Source organism: Bombina bombina, chromosome 7 (genome assembly GCF_027579735.1).
Source record: "Bombina bombina isolate aBomBom1 chromosome 7, aBomBom1.pri, whole genome shotgun sequence".
NCBI classification, from domain to species: domain Eukaryota; kingdom Metazoa; phylum Chordata; class Amphibia; order Anura; family Bombinatoridae; genus Bombina; species Bombina bombina.
The window spans coordinates 3,945,268-3,967,741 of record NC_069505.1 but is presented as its reverse complement, the minus strand read 5'-3'; the positions used below and the strand labels follow the sequence as shown (position 1 = coordinate 3,967,741).

General features: G+C 37.5%; 1 protein-coding gene across 1 annotated transcript in view; it reads right to left on the bottom strand.

The window, feature by feature from the left end:
• Positions 1 to 2,565: 2,565 nt before the first annotated feature.
• Positions 2,566 to 22,474, bottom strand: part of LOC128635711 (solute carrier family 22 member 6-A-like) — a 74,369-nt gene continuing 54,460 nt past the window's right edge. The window contains exons 3-8 of the mRNA XM_053688836.1: positions 19,610 to 19,764; positions 11,895 to 12,063; positions 11,453 to 11,576; positions 9,206 to 9,321; positions 6,777 to 6,991; positions 2,566 to 2,678 (exon numbers count right to left, since the gene is read on the bottom strand). Coding sequence (XP_053544811.1) covers positions 2,566 to 2,678; positions 6,777 to 6,991; positions 9,206 to 9,321; positions 11,453 to 11,576; positions 11,895 to 12,063; positions 19,610 to 19,764 — 892 coding nt within the window. The remainder of the gene's footprint in view (positions 2,679 to 6,776; positions 6,992 to 9,205; positions 9,322 to 11,452; positions 11,577 to 11,894; positions 12,064 to 19,609; positions 19,765 to 22,474) is intronic.

Sequence of the window (22,474 nt, the reverse complement as noted above, 5' to 3'; positions counted from 1 at the left end):
AGACAGTGTTATTATGTGTGTAACTGTACTGTGTAATGTATATTTATTAGATAGTGTTATTATGTGTATAACTGTACTGTGTAATGTATATTTATTAAATAGTGTTATGTGTGTAACTGTACTGTGTAATGTATATTATTAGATAGTGTTATTATGTGTGTAACTGTACTGTGTAATGTATATTATTAGATAGTGTTATTATGTGTGTAACTGTACTGTGTAATGTATATTATTAGATAGTGTTATTATGTGTGTAACTGTACTGTGTAATGTATATTATTAGATAGTGTTATTATGTGTGTAACTGTACTATGCAATGTATATTTATTTATTGGATAGTGTTATTATGTGTGTAACTGTACTGTGTAATGTTTATTTATTAGATAGTGTTATTATGTGTGTAACTGTACAGTGTAATGTATATTTATTAGATAGTGTTATTATGAGTTTAACTGTACTGTGTAATGTATATTTATTAGACAGTGTTATTATGTGTGTAACTGTACTGTGTAATATATATTTATTAGATAGTGTTATTATGTGTATAACTGTACTGTGTAATGTATATTTATTAAATAGTGTTATGTGTAACTGTACTATGTAATGTATATTTATTTATTGGATAGTGTTATTATGTGTGTAACTGTACTGTGTAATGTATATTATTAGACAGTGTTATTATGTGTGTAACTTTACTGAGTAATGTATATTATTAGACAGTGTTACTATGAGTGTAACTGTACTGTGTAATGTATATTTATTAGATGGTGTTATTATGTTTGTAACTGTACTGTGTAATGTATATTTATTAGATGGTGTTATTATGTGTGTAACTGTACTGTGTAATGTATATTTATTAGACGGTGTTATTATGAGTGTAACTGTACTGTGTAATCTATATTTATTAGACAGTGTTATTATGTGTGTAACTGTACTGTGTAATGTATATTTATTAGACAGTGTTATTATGAGTGTAACTGTACTATGTAATGTATATTTATTAGTCAGTGTTATTATTAGTGTATTTGTACTGTGTAATGTATATTTATTAGACAGTTTTATTATGAGTGTAACTGTACTGTGTAATGTATTTTTGATGTGTTTAGTGACACTTTTTTGTTTTGCGAAACAGTTAACCACAGCTCTGATGACGCGCTATCCCGACGATTGTTAACTTGATTTGGGCTCAAGCAATCGTGTTTACTTTAAACTTGTAATACAAGTGCAATTTAACCTGCGCAAAAACAAACACGAAAACCCGATATCACTTGCGCTTTAAACAAATGTATGTCTATCAGCGCCACAATAATACCATACAAGCTATATCTAATAGAGGCGGAGTCTCCCAACCAGACTCCGATATGTGAATGAAAAATAGAATGCCGAGATACAGCGCTATTTTTTATGGTGATTTTATTGCACTATGTCCATTTTCTGTACACTTTTTTAGGTACAGGAGGATATCCCAATACATTGATAACCCTTTGAGAAGAGGAACATCAACCCAGCACCTTATACATTCACATTTGGATTCATTTGGAGCTATTCACCACCCTTATATTGTTTATTTGAACACAATTATTTGACTATTGCACTTTATAATTTTCATATTTTCATACATTTTTCTTCATAAGTTTTTACCAATTTGTAAGGACTTTCATAAGACTTTCATAAGCCTTTTTATATATATATATTTATTTTTCCTATATGGGTTGCTGATCACAACTCATATATTTTTATATTTTTATTTTTTATTTTTTATCTTTTTATCTTTTTTCATATATTTTTTCACAATTATTTGATTTTTTCAACTGGATTGGAGTTTTCAACACATCACATATATATATATATATATATATATATACATACATACATATATATATACATATATATATACATTTGGATTGCCACTTACACATAATTTTTAGACACTCAGCTTTGGACTTTTTACTTATTATATTTTTGGGGACACCTACTGTTTTTTGGACACATTTTTTTGGACATTTCTGTATGGGACGTTACTAATTGGATTTTGTATGGGCCTGTACTCCTTGAACATTGTATGGGACATTCCATCAGTTTGGATACCTATTTTAATTGTAATTTTATGTTAATAAAACGATTGTTAATTTTATAATATTTCTAAAATTGTATTTCACACCCATTACCTTTTTTAACGTTTTAACGTTTTAACGTTTTATATAATATATATATATTTTTATCAATATATTCATATTAATATATATTTCTATAGTCGTGGACACCATCTTTAGCAACACAACCCTCTTTTGGGGGTAGTGTAGCGCTGTATCTCGGCATCACTTGCGCTTTACTCGTAATCTGGCCCTTAATGTGAAACGTAATGCATGTTCATACCACATCCATGAGGACCGGATTGTGATTGGTTAGCAAAGGTTCTCTTATTCTGGAGATAGGGAAAAGATAAAAGCTTCCAATATACTCAGACAAATACTGCACTATTCATTATAAAATGCTTCTCAGATTGGAAATAGCAGCTTTATGCAGTTGCTTAATAGATAAAGCCCCTTCTTATGGTTCAGTCACTCACCGTATTACTGTCGGGTAGAGCTCAGTGGTGTACAGGAATATGCAGCTAAATGAAGCAGCCAGGCAGCCTTTTCCAAACACGGCCAGGCTGGTTCTCACTGTCTGCAGCTCTGTGAGACAGGAAACACAATCCCAGTTAGGCTTTAAAGAGAGAGTCTAGTGACGAGGGAGATATTTATTAATTAGACTGGCCTTTAATAAATGAGACAGCATTCTAGTAAATAAGACTTTTATCTAATTAATATCTTCTAATTAGTTGCACTACTTATAAATAAATTAGACAAATAAACGTGAATACGAGACTTTAATTGCGCAACCAACTGTCCTCTGAGACCCTACTTAAATGGGTGTCATTGTTTGTTACTAATATATGAAAACAATATCCAGGGACAGTTTGCAACAGGGCAATCACACAAGTAATTATAAGAATATTGGCCATGTCCACCAATGGTTTCCATAGCTTCATCAAAGTAAATTGTACACAATACATGAAATATATTTTTTAATCTAATACGCATCTACTTATCAAGCCGTTGACTTTCTTGCATTCGACGGCACCAATACACTCGCCTAAGATCGCCTAACATTGCGGCCGCGGATCTGAATACGTTCTCCAAAGTTACTAAAAAAGCTGTCAAAAAGATGCGCACCAAGTACGGTGCGATGAGCAGCGGACTGTTGTTAACTAACAGTCATCGATCTCGCTGCTCTTCGGTTATTTTTCAGCTTTCTTGGTATACTGTCACTAAGCACCCACACTATACTATACTATTTACCCCCTATACCGCCGCTCCCGGACCCCGCCGAACCTAAATAAAGTTATTAACCCCTAAACTGCCGCTCCCCGAGCCCACCGTAACTCTAATAAATGTATTAACCCCTAAACCGCCGCTCCCGAAGCCCACCGCCACCTACATTATACATATTAACCCCTAATCTTCCGCCCCCTATACCGCCGCCACCTACAAGTTATTAACCCCTATCCTGCCACTCCCGGACCCCGCCGCATCTAAATAAAGTGTTTAACCCCTAAACCACCGCTCCTGGGGGCCCACCGCCACCTACATTATATTTATTAACCCCTAATCTGCCCTATTACACTGCCGCCACCTACATTATATTTATTAACCCCTAATCTGCCCCCCCTACACTGCCGCCACTTTATTAAATGTATTAACCCCTAAACCTAAGTCTAACACTATCCCTAACACCCCTAACTTAAATATAATTTAAATAAATTGAAATAAATTATTCCTATTTAAAACTAAATACTTACCTATAAAATAAACCCTAAGCTAGCTACAATATAACTAATAGTTACATTGTAGCTATCTTAGGATTTATTTTTATTTTACAGGCAACTTTGTATTTATTTTAACTAGCTACAATAGTTATTAAATAGTTATTAACTATTTAATAACTACCTAGTTAAAATAAATACAAATATACCTGTAAAATAAAACTTAACCTAAGTTACAATTACACCTAACACTACACTATAATTAAATTAATTACCTGCATTAACTACAATTAACTACAATTAAATAAAATTAAATAAAATTATCTAAAGTACAAAAAAAACCACACTAAATTACAGAAAATAATAAAATAATTACTAGATTTTTAAACTAATTATACCTAATCTAATCCCCCTAACAAAATAAAAAAGTCCCCCAAAATAATAAAAAGCCCTACCCTACACTAAATACCCCACCAACATTAAAACCCACCACCCACACACCCAACCCTACTCTAAAACCCAACCAATCCCCCCTTTAAAAACCCTAACACTAACCCCTTGAAGATCACCCTACCTTGAGATGTCTTCACCCAACCGGGCCGAAGTCCTCAACAAAGCCGGGTGAAGTGGTCCTCCAGACGGGCAGAAGTCTTCATCCAAGCCGGGCAGAAGAGGTCCTCCAGACGGGCAGAAGTCTTCATCCAGACGGCATCTTCTATCTTCATCCATCCGGCGCGGAGTGGGTCCATCTTCAAGACTTCCGACGCGGAGCATCCTCTTCTAATGACATCTGACGGTTCCTTTAAATGACGTCATCCAAGATGGCATCCCTTGAATTCTGATTGGCTGATAGAATTCTATCAGCCAATCGGAATTAAGGTAGGAAAAATCCTATTGGCTGATGCAATCAGCCAATAGGATTGAGGTTCAATCCTATTGGCTGATTCAATCAGCCAATAGGATTGAGCTTGCATTCTATTGGCTGATTGGAACAGCCAATAGAATGCAAGCTCAATCCTATTGGCTGATTGCATCAGCCAATAGGATTTTTCCTACCTTAATTCCAATTGGCTGATAGAATTCTATCAGCCAATCGGAATTCAAGGGATGCCATCTTGGATGACGTCATTTAAAGGAACCGTCATTCAGTCGTTGGATGTCGTTAGAAGAGGATGCTCCACGTCAGATGTCTTGAAGATGGACCCGCTCCGCGCCGGATGGATGAAGATAGACGATGCTGCCTGGATGAAGACTTCTGCCCGTCTGGAGGAACTCTTCTGCCCGGCTTGGATGAAGACTTCTGCCCGTCTGGAGGACCACTTCGCCCGGCTTCGTTGAGGACTTCGGCCCGGTTGGGTGAAGACGTCTCAAGGTAGTGTGATCTTCAAGGGGTTAGTGTTAGGTTTTATTAAGGGGGGATTGGGTGGGTTTTAGAGTAGGGTTGGGTGTGTGGGTGGTGGGTTTTAATGTTGGGGGGGTATTGTACTTTTTTTTCAGGTAAAAGAGCTGATTACTTTGGGGCAATGCCCTGCAAAAAGCCCTTTTAAGGGCTATTTGTAATTTAGTGTAGGGTAGGGCTTTTTATTATTTTGGGGGACTTTTTTATTTTGTTAGGGGGATTAGATTAGGTGTAATTAGTTTAAAAATCTTGTAATTATTTTATTATTTTCTGTAATTTAGTGGGGGTTTTTGTACTTTAGATAATTTTATTTAATTTTATTTAATTGTAGTTAATTGTAGTTAATGTAGGTAATTAATTTAATTATAGTGTAGTGTTAGGTGTAATTGTAACTTAGGTTAGGTTTTATTTTACAGGTATATTTGTATTTATTTTAACTAGGTAGTTATTAAATAGTTAATAACTATTTAGTAACTATTCTACCTAGTTAAAATAAATACAAAGTTGCCTGTAAAATAAAAATAAACCCTAAGATAACTACAATGTAACTATTAGCTATATTGTAGCTAGATTAGGGTTTATTTTATAGGTAAGTATTTAGTTTTAAATAGGTAATTATTAAGGAAATGATAGTAGGTTTTATATAGATTTATTTTAATTATATTTAAGGGGGTGTTAGGGTTAGGGTTATAGGAATCATGTAGTTAATGATAGGAATATTTATTTATAAATATTTAAATTATATTTAAGTTAGGGGGTGTTAGGGTTAGGGTTATACTTAGGTTTAGAGGTTAATAAATTTAATATAGTGGCGGCGGTGTAGGGGGTGGAAGATTAGGGGTTAATAAGTATAATGTAGGTGGCGGTGGGCTCCGGGAGCAGCAGTTTAGGGGTTAATAAGTTTATTTAGTTGTGGCGGGGTCCGGGAGCGGCGGGATAGGGGTTAATACGTTTTATTTAGGTGGCGGCGGTGTCGGGCGGCAGATTAGGGGTGAATAAGCATAATGTAGGTGGCGGTGGTGTAGGGGGGGCAGATTAGGGGTGTTTAGACTCGGGGTACATGTTAGGGTGTTAGGAGTACACGTTCCCATAGGAATCAATGGGATATCGGGCATCAGTGAACATGAGCTTTGCTGCTTTCCGACTCCCATTGATTCCTATGGCATCCGCCGCCTCCAGGTAGGCGGATTGAAAGCCAGGTATGCTGGGCTGGAATAGTGCCAAACGTACCTGGTAGGAATTTGATAACTTCCAAAAGTAGTCAGATTGTGCCGAACTTGCGTTCGGAACATCTGTAGTGATGTAAGCATCAATCTGTGTCAGACTGAGTCTGGCGGATCGTATGTTACATCACTAAATTCTTCTTTTGTAGGGTTTGATAACTAAGGCGAATCAGGCTCGCCACAAATACGCTGCGGAATTCCAGCGTATTTGCGGTTGACGGCTTGATAAATACATGCCATTGTCTTCAAATGCTTTCTAGTGTAATTAATAATGTTTAAGACAAATATATCTTGCTTAGTATAAGTATCTTTTATTGAGTAAGAACAAATGTTATATATCTCTCACCATTTGGCACAAAGATGTTTGCTAGGATAGCCAGTCCACCGAGTATCAAGGAACATGCTTGAGTCACTCTCCGGCCAATGTAAATCATACTTGTCGTAGATACCAGCTTGGCTGGGAAGTCAACGGCTCCAAAGATGACCTGAATAAGATAGATGCTTACACCAAACTTCTGCAGATCCATGGCCAGCCCATAATAGGCAAAGCTGGTGGAGAACCTGAGCAGGAGACACAAACATAGGAGCTAAGTCTCTTTAACTTTGGTCAATGGAAGCTTCAAAGGTCATCTTCTTAAGTTATGAGAGAAGAAGATCAATAGAGAGTTTGATGATTTTTTGGGACTGCTTGTACTCTGTGGGGTGCCAATAACTTCCTTAAAGGTAAAGTGTAATGCACAAATGTCATGCTCTAAATCAGAACATCATAAACCTGAGCGTTAATGGCCCTGATTTGTAGGCCTTGGCATTGTCTCCCATTTACATACATACCATTCTAATGGCATCCATTTGTAGTAGGTATGCTGGGAAATGTAGTTCCTAATTTAAACATAGGAACTACAATTCCAGTATTCCATGAGGTTAATCAGTGTTAACGGCACTTAGGGAGAGCACATCACACAACTCTAACAGCAGTGCAGTCAGGGAGATCAACTCAGAGACTTCATTGTAAGTGGGGATGGTGTCTAGAACACAAGTGAGTGAGAACTACTTCTAGGGCAAATATTCGGTTTTATAAGAGTATAATGATGCGTAACCTTTGTCATGAAGAGTTAAGGTAACATAAGGAGACACTTAAAATACATATACCAGAATTGAAGTTCATCATTTTAATTGGTTAGATAGAAAGTTTAATGGGACATTAAACTGCAGTACACAACTAAAAAAGAATAGTTATTATGCACTATGTAGCTATTTTTATTAGTTTTCTTGTTAACTTATTAGTTCCCTTGTTTTAATAGCTTAAAGGTGCCAAATACTGAAGCTATTAAAACAGGAGAACTGCAGGGATAGGAGGAAATGCAATAACAAAACGTGAGCAGTTACTATTATTTTGTACTTGTGCACAGCAGTGTAATGTCCTTTTAAGGGTACTTTTTTACTAAGTGCATCTTTATAGAAAGGGCATTGGATACACAGAATACATTTCCAGTGGAGGTGGAATGGAGGAATAAAGTAACAATATAACAATATTTATTTAATTTAATTTGCTTCCTTCTCCTGGTATCCCTATCTCATGAGCAATAATGCACTACTGTGAGCTAGCTGAGCACATCTGGTGAGCCAATGACAAGAGGCATATCAGTGCAGCCACCGATATCTAGACAGCTACTGATTCTAATGGTTTCTAAAATATAGGTTTGTATAGGAGTTTACTAGTTATCTAGGGCTAGTGATGCAGAAAATAGATATGTGCGATTCATTTCAAATCGATTCGGAAATTCGGCCGAATTCGTAAAATTCGGGATTCAGATCGATTCGAATTAAAATAGTGCTGAATCTACCGAATAAATCCGAATTAGTTCAGATTTATTCGGATTTATTCGGTAGATTCGGATGGCCATGGATTACACTAGTATTGTACAGTATATTAGGTTATATCACTCTGCTATGGGTTACACCTAATATACAGTACATAATACTAGTCTAATACACAGCACATCCCAGCTAACACATACCGAAATTCCGAATTTCTGAACTGAACCGAATCGAACCGAATCCAGCCAAATTTATTCGAATCCGAATGAATCCGAAACGAAACCGAACTGAATTGATTCAAATTTTTCCGAATTCGAATCGATCCGAACAGAAATTCAAAAAAATCTGAATCGATACGAACCGAACCAAATTTTTTTGCCATGCACATGTCTAGTAGAAAAATAACACACTATAACTAGAACATGTTATCAGAATATCCCTTTAATATAGTATTTACAGTCTGACATACACAGATTAAAGGGACATGAACGTAAAAAAATAAACTCTGATGGATCAGATGGAGCATTCAGTCGACTAGTCAGTTTACTTTTATTATCAAATTGACTTCATTATCTTGGTATCTTTTGTTAAAGGAACATCAGTGCACTGCTGGGAGCTAGCTGGTGATAGGTGGCTACACACGTTTGCCTCTTGTCAGTGTTCAGTAGTGCATTTCTGCTCTGAAGCTAACTTTAACTATGTGTTTACACCATTGGCAGGTATTAAACATCTTTTTATAAGCTAACAATAGTGCAATAATAAAATAGTTTTAAACATTACAGCATTTTCTTGATGCTTGATGTATTGAAATTTTCAGTATAGGTGGGGATACCACAGGCAAATCAGCTATTTTAAATGTAAAAATAAAGGTAAATGAGCTATTATTAAATGACATAATATGTTACAGTACACTGTCCCTTTAAATGCTGTTGTTAGTAAAGGGAGGCGTCAGCTTACCACACTAAGCTCACTGCAAAAGATATTCTGCGCACAGTGCTGGTACGAACCAAGTCTAATAAAGTATATGTTTCAGTCCCACAAGCCACCTCCTTTATCATATCAGCTTTCAGCGTCTGGAAGAGAAGGGAGAAAATAAATCCCATGTTGTGGTTATACTTCTCAGTCATGTGTCTTATCATATATTACATTAAATCCTGTCACATCACAGAAATTGTGAGCTTTATTGTCACATCACAGAAATTGTGAGCTTTATTGTGGCATCACAGAAATTGTGAGCTTTATTGTCACATCACAGAAATTGTGAGCTTAATTGTGACATCACAGAAATTGTGAGCTTTATTGTGACATCACAGAAATTGTGAGCTTTATTGTCATATCACATAAATTGTGAGCTTTATTGTGACATCACAGAAATTGTGAGCTTTATTGTGGCATCACAGAAATTGTGAGCTTTATTGTGACATCACAGAAATTGTGAGCTTTATTGTGACATCACAGAAATTGTGAACTTTATTGTGACATCACAGAAATTGTGAGCTTTATTGTGACATCACAGAAATTGTGAGCTTTATTGTGACATCACAGAAATTGTAAGCTTTATTGTGACATCACAGAAATTGTAAGCTTTATTGTGGCATCACAAAAATTGTGAGCTTTATTGTGACATCACAGAAATTGTGAGCTTTATTGTGACATCACAGAAATTGTGAGCTTTATTGTAACATCACAGAAATTGTGAGCTTTATTGTGACATCACAGAAATTGTGAGCTTTATTGTGACATCACAGAAATTGTGAGCTTTATTGTGACATCACAGAAATTGTAAGCTTTATTGTCATATCACATAAATTGTGAGCTTTATTGTGACATCACAGAAATTGTGAGCTTTATTGTGGCATCACAGAAATTGTGAGCTTTATTGTGACATCACAGAAATTGTGAGCTTTATTGTGACATCACAGAAATTGTGAACTTTATTGTGACATCACAGAAATTGTGAGCTTTATTGTGACATCACAGAAATTGTGAGCTTTATTGTGACATCACAGAAATTGTAAGCTTTATTGTGACATCACAGAAATTGTAAGCTTTATTGTGGCATCACAAAAATTGTGAGCTTTATTGTGACATCACAGAAATTGTGAGCTTTATTGTGACATCACAGAAATTGTGAGCTTTATTGTAACATCACAGAAATTGTGAGCTTTATTGTGACATCACAGAAATTGTGAGCTTTATTGTGACATCACAGAAATTGTGAGCTTTATTGTGACATCACAGAAATTGTAAGCTTTATTGTGAGGCCTGTATTCAGAATAGCGCACAACATCTGTTACTTAAAATGAATGGTTAAAGAAATTAGTAGAGAATATTTAGAGCGCCCTGATATATATATAGAGCAGCTGCGCTAAACATTGTTACAAGAGTTATGTGTTGTGCTTGAGTGCAGCACACAACAGCGTCAAAAATATTAGCCTGACGAGACCTGAAGGAAAGTTTAAGAGCTAAAATATATATAATAAAACAAAAGTAAACCTATTAAAATAAAGTATTATTATCAACAAGTAGAAGCGCTCAATTAGGAACGAACAACAGCTCAATAGCTTGTTCTCTGTCGAATTACCACAAGGAAACAGTCTCTTTTAGCCGAATTGTGCTTTCACAGAGGATAATGTTATTGAAGTACATCAGTCTGATCCCACCTAAAAAGGTTCAACCCCAAAATACCAGGCAATTCTCCTCTGAACAAGGAACATGGCAAGCCCAGACAATAGAGTCAGCCATCCTTGGGACTCATCAGTGAGGTGCAGCTTACAATAAAGTATATACATACATAAATGTAAAACAAAAGTTTATTATTTAAATGTATAAAAAGTATTTGACAGGAAAGGGTCAAAGGTTTGTGCTTTTATATATATATATATATATATATATATATATATAAACATATATATTTGTATGTGTATATGTACATATATGTATTTATATGTATATATGTGTACATATGTATGTGCACACATACATAAATACATTTTGTGAGCATTATAAACAGCTCTCAATGTAAAATTTGCCATTCTAAATTTTTTAAGGGAGGCCCCTCCCTGGGCAAGTGTTTGTGCTGAGCGTAAAAAATTAAATAATAACATTACCTATCTCTTGTGGAAACACAAATCTGAAGAGGGGAAAAAAAGACCTTAAAATCAATTGTTTTTATAGGAAACATGATCAGTTTATTAATCCTACCTCAAGAGTAATCTTCTCGCCTTCTTCTGCCTTTCCATTAATTCTGGACACTTTCTTAATTTCTGTAACTGCCTTATCAGGTCTTCCAGATATAACGAGCCAACGAGCAGATTCTGGGAACCACCTGAAAAATAAGAAGAAACGTTTTAGGGGTATCAGACCTGAACTATACTCACATACCAACCTTGAAGATGATTGTCTTATATCGTACTCATTTTAAACACTCATGAAATGAAAATTAGAGAAAAGTTTCCCACCACTGCCTTTTTATATTTATTTTTTTATATATATTATTTATTTAGAACAAAAAATAACTTGTGGATTTTCAAGAATTTTTGGAATATTGTGAACAATTTACCATCTCTGATATAGAAGCTAAACCCAAATGTTAATCATAAGGTTTGATTGTAACTCCAATGAATAGTCAGATAGGGCAACTTACCATGAGTACAAAAAGTAGAAAACGAAAGGCAGTGACACAGTGAGCTGCAGCCATCTCCAGTCTCGGATGCCATATGCCAGCCCTGCCAAGAGTAGTTGCCCAACTGTGTAGCAAAATCCAGCCAGGGTGCCGGTGATAGTGCGCTCTCTTGTTGGAATCCACTCAACAACTGCAAGTAAAACAGCATATTACAGTAACCCACTTGTCCATCATGTAGGGTTGCCATATTGTCACTAGATTATAAATGGGGCACTATTTTGCGCTCCTGCTCATGCGTTAACTTCTCTAGACAGAGTTTTTTGCATACGTCAGTTATAAAAAAACTAGCAAGTACGCTCACCACTTTTCCGGCCCAGCGTACCTGGTTTTCAATCCGCCGCCCTGGAGGTGGCGGATCCCATAGGAATCAATGGGAGCCTGATCATAGCGAAAGTTCATGTTCGCTGCTGCCCGACATCCCATTGATTCCTATGGGAAGAGTGTACACCTAACACCCTAACATGTACCCTGAGTCTAATCACCAGTAATCTGCCCCCCTACACCGCCGCCACCTATATTAAACATGCTAACCCCTAAACCGCCGCTCCCGGACCCTGTCACAATTATAATAAATATATTAACCCCTAAACCGCCGCTCCCAAACCCCACCGCAATTATAATAAATATATTAACCCCTAAACCGCCGCTCCCAGACCCCGCAGCAACTATAATAAATATATTAACCCCTAAACTGCCGCTCCCGGACACCGTCACAACTAAATAAATTGTTTAACCCCTAAACCGCCGCTCCCGGATCCCGCCGCCACCTACATAATACCTATAAACCCCTATCCTGCCCCCTACACCACCGCCACCTATATTAAACTTATTAACCCCTAATCTGCCCCCCCTACACCGTCGCCACCTATAATAAATTTATCAACCCCTATCCTGCCCCCCCTACACCGCCGTAACCTATAATAAAATTATTAACCCCTAAACCTAAGTCTAACACTAAATCTAACACCCCCTAACTTAAATATTAATTAAATAAATCTAAATAAATATAACTCTTATTAAATTAATTATTCCTATTTAAAACTAAATACTTACCTATAACATAAACACTAATATAGCTACAATATTACTAATAATTATATTGTAGCTATTTTAGGATTTATTTTTATTTTACAGGCAAATTTAAATTTATTTTAACTAGGTACAATAGCTATTAAATAGTTATTAACTATTTAATAGCTTACCTAGCTAAAATAAAGAGAAATAAACCTGTAAAATAAAAACTAACCTAAGTTACAATTACACCTAACACTACACTATACTTTAATAAATTACTCCTATTTAAAGCTAAATACTTACCTGTAAAATAAACCCTAATATAGCTACAATATAAATAATAATTACATTGTAGCTATCTTAGGCCTAGATTTGGAGTTTGGCGGTAGATGGGTTGTTAACGCTCCGCAGGCTTTTTTCTGGCCGCACCATAAAATTAACTCTGGTATCGAGAGTTCAAACAAATGCTGCGTTAGGCTCCAAAAAAGGAGCGTAGAGCATTTTTACCGCAAATGCAACTCTCGATACCAGAGTTGCTTACGGACGCGGCCAGCCTCAAAAACGTGCTCGTGCACGATTCTCCCATAGGAAACAATGGGGCTGTTTGAGCTGAAAAAAAACCTAACACCTGCAAAAAAGCAGCGTTCAGCTCCTAACGCAGCCCCATTGTTTCCTATGGGGAAACACTTCCTACGTCTGCACCTAACACTCTAACATGTACCCCGAGTCTAAACACCCCTAACCTTACACTTATAAACCCCTAATCTGCCGCCCCCGCTATCGCTGACCCCTGCATTATATTATTAACCCCTAATCTTCCGCTCCGTAAACCGCCGCAACTTACATTATCCCTATGTACCCCTAATCTGCTGCCCCTAACACCGCCGACCCCTATATTATATTTATTAACCCCTAACCTGCCCCCCACAACGTCGCCGCCACCTGCCTACACTTATTAACCCCTAATCTGCCGAGCGGACCTGAGCGCTACTATAATAAAGTTATTAACCCCTAATCCGCCTCACTAACCCTATCATAAATAGTATTAACCCCTAATCTGCCCTCCCTAACATCGCCGACACCTAACTTCAATTATTAACCCCTAATCTGACGACCGGAGCTCATCGCTATTCTAATAAATGTATTAACCCCTAAAGCTAAGTCTAACCCTAACACTAACACCCCCCTAAGTTAAATATAATTTACATCTAACGAAATTAATTAACTCTTATTAAATAAATTATTCCTATTTAAAGCTAAATACTTACCTGTAAAATACATCCTAATATAGCTACAATATAAATTATAATTATATTGTAGCTATTTTAGGATTAATATTTATTTTACAGGCAACTTGGTAATTATTTTAACCAGGTACAATAGCTATTAAATAGTTAAGAACTATTTAATAGTTACCTAGTTAAAATAATAACAAAATTACCTGTAAAATAAATCCTAACCTAAGTTATAATTAAACCTAACACTACCCTATCAATAAATTAATTAAATAAACTACCTACAATTACCTACAATTAACCTAACACTACACTATCAATAAATAAATTAAATACAATTGCTACAAATAAATACAATTACATAAACTAACTAAAGTACAAAAAATAAAAAAGAACTAAGTTACAAAAAATAAAAAAATATTTACCAACATTAGAAAAATATTACAACAATTTTAAACTAATTACACCTACTCTAAGCCCCCTAATAAAGTAACAAAGACCCCCAAAATAAAAATTTTTGCGGGGCATGCCCCAAGAAAATCAGCTCTTTTGCCTGTAAAAAAAAACATACAATACCCCCCCCCCAACATTACAACCCACCACCCACATACCCCTAATCTAACCCAAACCCCCCTTAAATAAACCTAACACTAAGCCCCTGAAGATCTTCCTACCTTGTCTTCACCATCCAGGTATCACCGATCCGTCCTGGCATCCGGTGCTGAAGAGGTCCAGAAGAGGGTCCAAAGTCTTCCTCCTATCCGGCAAGAAGAGGACATCCGGACCGGCAAACATCTTCTCCAAGCGGCATCTTCGATCTTCTTCCATCCGGTGCGGAGCGGGTCCATCTTGAAGCAGCCGACGCGGATCCATCCTCTTCTTCCATTGTCTCCCGACGAATGACGGTTCCTTTAAGGGACGTCATCCAAGATGGTGTCCCTCGAATTCCGATTGGCTGATAGGATTCTATCAGCCAATCGGAATTAAGGTAGGAATATTCTGATTGGCTGATGGAATCAGCCAATCAGAATCAAGTTCAATCTGATTGGCTGATCCAATCAGCCAATCAGATTGAGCTCGCATTCTATTGGCTGATCGGAACAGCCAATAGAATGCGAGGTCAATCTGATTGGCTGATTGGATCAGCCAATAGGATTGAACTTGATTCTGATTGGCTGATTCCATCAGCCAATCAGAATATTCCTACCTTAATTCCGATTGGCTGATAGAATCCTATCAGCCAATCGGAATTCGAGTGACGCCATCTTGGATGACGTCCCTTAAAGGAACCGTCATTCGTCGGGAGACAACGGAAGAAGAGGATGGATCCGCGTCGGCTGCTTCAAGATGGACCCGCTCCGCACCGGATGGAAGAAGATCGAAGATGCCGCTTGGAGAAGATGTTTGCCGGTCCGGATGTCCTCTTCTTGCCGGATAGGAGGAAGACTTTGGACCCTCTTCTGGACCTCTTCAGCACCGGATGCCAGGACGGATCGGTGATACCTGGATGGTGAAGACAAGGTAGGAAGATCTTCAGGGGCTTAGTGTTAGGTTTATTTAAGGGGGGTTTGGGTTAGATTAGGGGTATGTGGGTGGTGGGTTGTAATGTTGGGGGGGGGTATTGTATGTTTTTTTTTACAGGCAAAAGAGCTGATTTTCTTGGGGCATGCCCCGCAAAGGGCCCTGTTCAGGGCTGGTAAGGTAAAAGAGCTTTTACATTTATTCATTTAGAATAGGGTAGGGAATTTTTTATTTTGGGGGTCTTTGTTATTTTATTAGGGGGCTTAGAGTAGGTGTAATTAGTTTAAAATTGTTGTAATATTTTTCTAATGTTGGTAAATATTTTTTTATTTTTTGTAACTTAGTTCTTTTTTATTTTTTGTACTTTAGTTAGTTTATGTAATTGTAGTTATTTGTAGCAATTGTATTTAATTTATTTATTGATAGTGTAGTGTTAGGTTAATTGTAGGTAATTGTAGGTAGTTTATTTAATTAATTTATTGATAGTATAGTGTTAGGTTTAATTATAACTTAGGTTAGGATTTATTTTACAGGTAATTTTGTTATTATTTTAACTAGGTAACTATTAAATAGTTCTTAACTATTTAATAGCTATTGTACCTGGTTAAAATAATTACCAAGTTGCCTGTAAAATAAATATTAATCCTAAAATAGCTACAATATAATTATAATTTATATTGTAGCTATATTAGGGTTTATTTTACAGGTAAGTATTTAGCTTTAAATAGGAATAATTTATTTAATAAGAGTTAATTAATTTCGTTAGATTTAAATTATATTTAAGTTAGGGGGGTGTTAGTGTTAGGGTTAGACTTAGCTTTAGGGGTTAATCCATTTATTATAGTAGCGGTGAGCTCTGGTCGTCAGATTAGGGGTTAATAATTGAAGTTAGGTGTCGGCGATGTTAGGGAGGGCAGATTAGGGGTTAATACTATTTATGATAGGGTTAGTGAGGCGGATTAGGGGTTAATAACTTTATTATAGTAGCGCTCAGGTCCGCTCGGCAGATTAGGGGTTAATAAGTGTAGGCAGGTGTCGGCGACGTTGAGGGGGGCAGATTAGGGGTTAATAAATATAATATAGGGGTCGGCAGTGTTAGGGGCAGCAGATTAGGGGTACATAAGGATAACGTAGGTGGCGGCGCTTTGCGGTCGGCAGATTAGGGGTTAATTATTGTAAGTAGCTGGCGGCGACGTTGTGGGGGGCAGGTTAGGGGTTAATAAATGTAATACAGGGGTCGGCGGGGTTAGGGGCAGCAGATTAGGGGTACATAAGTATAACGTAGGTGGCGGTCGGCAGATTAGGGGTTAAAAAATTTTAATCGAGTGGCGGCGATGTGGGGGGACCTCGGTTTAGGGGTACATAGGTAGGTTATGGGTGTTAGTGTACTTTAGGGTACAGTAGTTAAGAGCTTTATGAACCGGCGTTAGCCCAGAAAGCTCTTAACTCCTGCTTTTTTCCGGCGGCTGGAGTTTTGTCGTTAGAGCTCTAACGCTCACTTCAGAAACGACTCTAAATACCGGAGTTAGAAAGATCCCATTGAAAAGATAGGATACGCAATTGACGTAAGGGGATCTGCGGTATGGAAAAGTCGCGGCTGAAAAGTGAGCGTTAGACCCTTTAATCACTGACTCCAAATACCGGCGGTAGCCTAAAACCAGCGTTAGGAGCCTCTAACGCTGGTTTTCACGGCTACCGCCAAACTCTAAATCTAGCCGTTAGGATTTATATTTATTTTACAGGCAACTTTCTATTTATTTTAGCTAGTTATAATAGTTATTAAATAGTTATTAACTATTTAATAACTACCTAGCTAAAAGAAATACAAAATTACCTGTAAAATAAATCCTAACCTAAGTTACAATTAAACCTAACACTACACTATCATTAAATAAATTAAATTATTTACTACAAGTAGCTACAATTAAATACAATTAAATAAACTAACTAAAGTACAAAAAATAAAAAAAACTAAGTTACAAAAAATAAAAAAATAATACAAGATTTTTAAGCTAATTACACCTAATCTAAGCCCCCTAATAAAATAACAAAGCCCCCCAAAATAAAAAAATGCCCTACCCTATTCTACATTACAAAAGTTAACAACTCTATTACCAGCCCTTAAAAGGGCCTTTTGCGGGGCATGCCCCAAAGTAATCAGCTCTTTTGCATGTTAAAAAAAATACAACCCCCCCAACATTAAAACCCACCACCCACATACCCCTACTCTAACCCACCCAAACCCCCCTTAAAAAAACCTAACACTAACCCCCTGAAGATCACCCTACCTTGAGTCGTCTTCAGCCAGCCGACCACCAATGGAACAGAAGGGGACCTCCGCAGCAGCCGAAGTCATCATCCAAGGGGCGCTGAAGAGGTCTTCCATTCGATAGAAGTCTTCATCCATGCGGCGTCTTCAATCTTCGTCCATCCTGAGCGGAGCCTTCTTAAAACGAGCCGACGCGGAGCCATCCTCTTCCAACGACGCCTACCCGACGAATGGATATTCATTTAAGTGACGTCATCCAAGATGGGGTCCCTCGAATTCCGATTGGCTGATAGGATTCTATCAGCCAATCGGAATTAAGGTAGGAAAAATCTGATTGGCTGATGCAATCAGCCAATCAGATTCAAGTTCAATCCTATTGACTGATCCAATCAGCCAATCAGATTGAGCTTGCATTCTATTGACTGTTCCGATCAGCCAATAGAATGCAAGCTCATTCTGAGTCTGTTGACTCGAAACGTCGCTTGTTCTGAAGTTTTGGAATAAAGATTGAATTATATTAATAAGTGCTGTGGACATTCGTTGTTGCTATATGTGAATTTGTGGAATAGGCAGATTCCCAGTTTTCACGGGCACTTACTCCATTAAAGTTGCTGTTTCCAGTGTATATTGGACAGTTACACACACAGTCACACACACAGTCACACACACACAGTCACACACTGTCACACACAGTCACACACAGTCACTCACAGTGGCACACAGTGGCACACAGTGGCACACCATCACACACAGTGACACACAGTCACACACAGTCACTCACAGTCTCTCACAGTCACTCACAGTCACTCACAGTCACTCACAGTGGCACACACAGTCACACACAGTCACTCACAGTGGCACACACAGTCACACACAGTCACTCACAGTGGCACACAGTGGCACACAGTGGCACACCATCACACACAGTGACACACAGTCACACACAGTCACACACAGTCACTCACAGTCTCTCACAGTCACTCACATACCTCCAATACAAACAAATACAGAGCATGGAGGCGCTGCAATAAATTTGCTACAGCAACAGGCACATATAGTCTAGGGGCTATGTAAGAAGAGCCAATGCTGGCTCCCTGGGGGATTTCATGGTGTTCACTGATTAGCAAATCGGGTGATGTCACAGAAATAAATTTACATAAGAGAGAAATTGGTTCCTCCCTCTTTACATCCCTGTTCCTTTTTTAGTGATAAACACAACACATGTTGAAAAAGAAACGTTAAAGAGACAGTCTACTTGAAAATGTTTGCTGTTTAAAAAGATAGATAATCCCTTTTTTACCCATTTGCATAACCAACACTGTTATATTAATACACTTTTTACCTCTGTGATTACCTTGTATCTAAGCATCTCTGCCCCTTATCTCAGTGCTTTTGTCAGACTTGCATTTTAGCCAATCAGTGCCCTCTCATAAGTAACTCCACAGGAGTGAGCACTTTCAAAATGCACTGCGATAAGAGGCAGCCTTCAAGATCTTAGAATTTAGCATATGAGCCTACCTAGGATTAACTTTCAACAAAAAATACCAAGCGAACAAAGCAAATATGATTATAAAAGTACATTGGAAAGTTGTTTAAAATGACGAAAGTTTACCAAAATAAATCTTATTACCACCTACTTAATGCTGTAGTGTTTAGTCCAATTCCAGAGAGCGCCATCCCAACAAGAAATCGGAAAATGCAATATGACAGATAGTTTGGAGAGAACGCGGTGCAGGTCCCGCACACAGCCATCTGAAGGTAGGACCAGATTAGCAATGCCCTCCGACCATATCTAGAAGAAGCGCATATGTGGTGTTAAATGGGAGACACAATTTAGACATGCTGCTATTTTGAGCCGAACTAAATGACAAATACAATTTGCGGAGCTGTATCTATTCTTGCGAAAGTGCAACACTCTAAAATCTAGGGCGAGATTACATATGCGGAGCAGGCTTCAGCATAACTGCTGAAACCTGCTTCGCCCGTAATTTCACCTTGCACATAGGGGAATCACATATACAGCGCCTGGAGTTCATAAAGTGCTGTAAATCTGATAAATTAACGATGTCCAGAAATGTGCATAAATACAAATTTCTGGAGTCGCCAGTGATTTATGGCTCTTTAGAAACTACCAGCACCAAAGAAAATAAAAAAAAGTTAAATCTCCCGTAAAAGTCTAACCCGCCTCCCAAAAATAAACCCGACACGTAAAAACCCTTATATCTGCCATCACCTCCATATTGGAACTAATAATAAAAGTATTAACCCCTAAACCGACAGCCCCCCACAACGCAATATTCCTAATTAAACTATTAACCCCTAACACGCCATTAACCCACATCACAAACTACCTAATACATGTATTAACCCCTAACCCGCCATTCACCCACATCACAATGAACCTAATAAATCTATTAACCCCTAAACCGCCATTAACCCACATCGCAATGAACCTAATAAATCTATTAACCCCTAAACCGCCAAACCTAATAACGCAATAACCCTAATTAATCTATCAACCCCTAAACCGCCAAACCTCCACAATGCAATTAATGTATTTAAAATACTAAGCCCTCTAGCCTAACACCCCCTAAATTAACCCCAATTACCTAATTAAAAAATACTAAGTTACAATTAAAAACCTAACATTACTTTAAAAATAACATAAGTTTAAATAAATCTAAAATTACAAAAAATAAAAAAATCTAAGATTACAGAAAATAATAAACCAAATTATCAAAAATAAAAAATAAAGCCTAATCCCTATGAAAATAAAAAAGCCCCCCAAAATCTAAGTCCCCCCCAAAAGTAAAATAAACCCCACCCACCAAACCCCTAAAAATAAAAAAAAAAACTCTAAAAAACCTAAGCTCCCCATTGCCCCTAAAGAGACATTTGTATGGGCATTGCCCTTAAAAGGGCATTCAGCTTTTTATTAGTTATTGCGGTGAGGGTTGGCAGTTGACAGGTAAATAGATATTGCGCATTCATTAGGTGTGGCGAGGTGAAAATGGAGTAAAATGTCACCATTTTCGCCGCATCAGTGTTTGCGCTGAATATGTGATAGCGATTTGCGACGGTTCTATTTTAGCTTATGGGAGTAAAAATTGTGGGAGACGGGTGAAATATATGCTCCTCATTTATATGCGGCGCCGTATATATGATACCAAAACAGCGTAAAAACCAGCGTCACCAGCTTTTGCGGGCGACACCGCATATGTAATCTTTCCCTGGATTCGCAAATATTTTAGTGCACTGCACTTTAACAAGAATAAGTCCGGCAGAATGCAACTTGCGGCCGCAATCTTTGGCATTAGGATTGACCGGAAATAGCCGAATGCACATGTCTAGTTAAATCACTCTCAGTTGGAGTAAAGCAAAGGTAAAAAAAGACTTGTTTTGTACTTGCCAGTTTCATCTGTGATCAACTCAGCTGCAACAGACATGCAAACATATAGGCCTAGATTTAGAGTTTGGTGTTAGCCGTCAAAAGCAGCGTTAAGGGGTCCTAACGCTGCTTTTTACCGCCCGCTGGTATTTAGAGTCATGTAGGTAAAGGTCTACCGCTCACTTTTATTCCGCAACTTTTCGCTACCGCAGATCCCCTTACGTCAATTGCGTATCCTATCTTTTCTATAGGATTTGCTAACACCGGTATTATGAGTCTTGGAAGAAGTGAGCGGTAGACCCTCTACCGACAAGACTCCTACCGCCAAAAAAAGTCTGTAGTTAAGAGTTTTATGGGCTAACGCGGAATATAAAGCTCTTAACTACAGTGCTAAAAAGTACACTAACACCCATAAACTACCTATGTACCCCTAAGCCAAGGCCCCCCCACATCACAAACACTAAAATTAAATTATTAAACCCCTAATCTGCCGACCGGACATCGCCGCCACCTACGTTATACCTATGAACCCCTAATCTGCTGCCCCTAACATCGCAGACACCTATATTATATTTATTAACCCCTAATCTGCCCCCCCACGTCGCCGCCACCTAACTACTATTATTAACCCCTAATCTGCTGACCGGACATCGCTGCCACTATAATAAATTTATTAACGCCTAAACCGCCGCACTCCTGCCTCGCAAACACTAGAATACATTTTTAATAACCCCTAATCTGCCCTTCCTAACATCGCCGCCACCTACCTACATTTATTAACCCCTAATCTGCCACCCCCAACATCGCTGCTACTATAATAAAGTTATTAACCCCTAAACCTAAGTCTAACCCTAACACCCCCCTAAGTTAAATATAATTTAAATAAAACAAAATAAACTTACTATAATTAAATAAATTAATCCTATTTAAAACTAAATACTTACCTATAAAATAAACCTTAATATAGCTACAATATAACTAATAGTTACATTGTAACTATTTTAGGATTTATATTTATTTTACAGGCAACTTTGTATTTATTTTAACTAGGTACAATAGCTATTAAATAGTTATTAACTATTTAATAGCTACCTAGTTAAAATAATGACAAAAT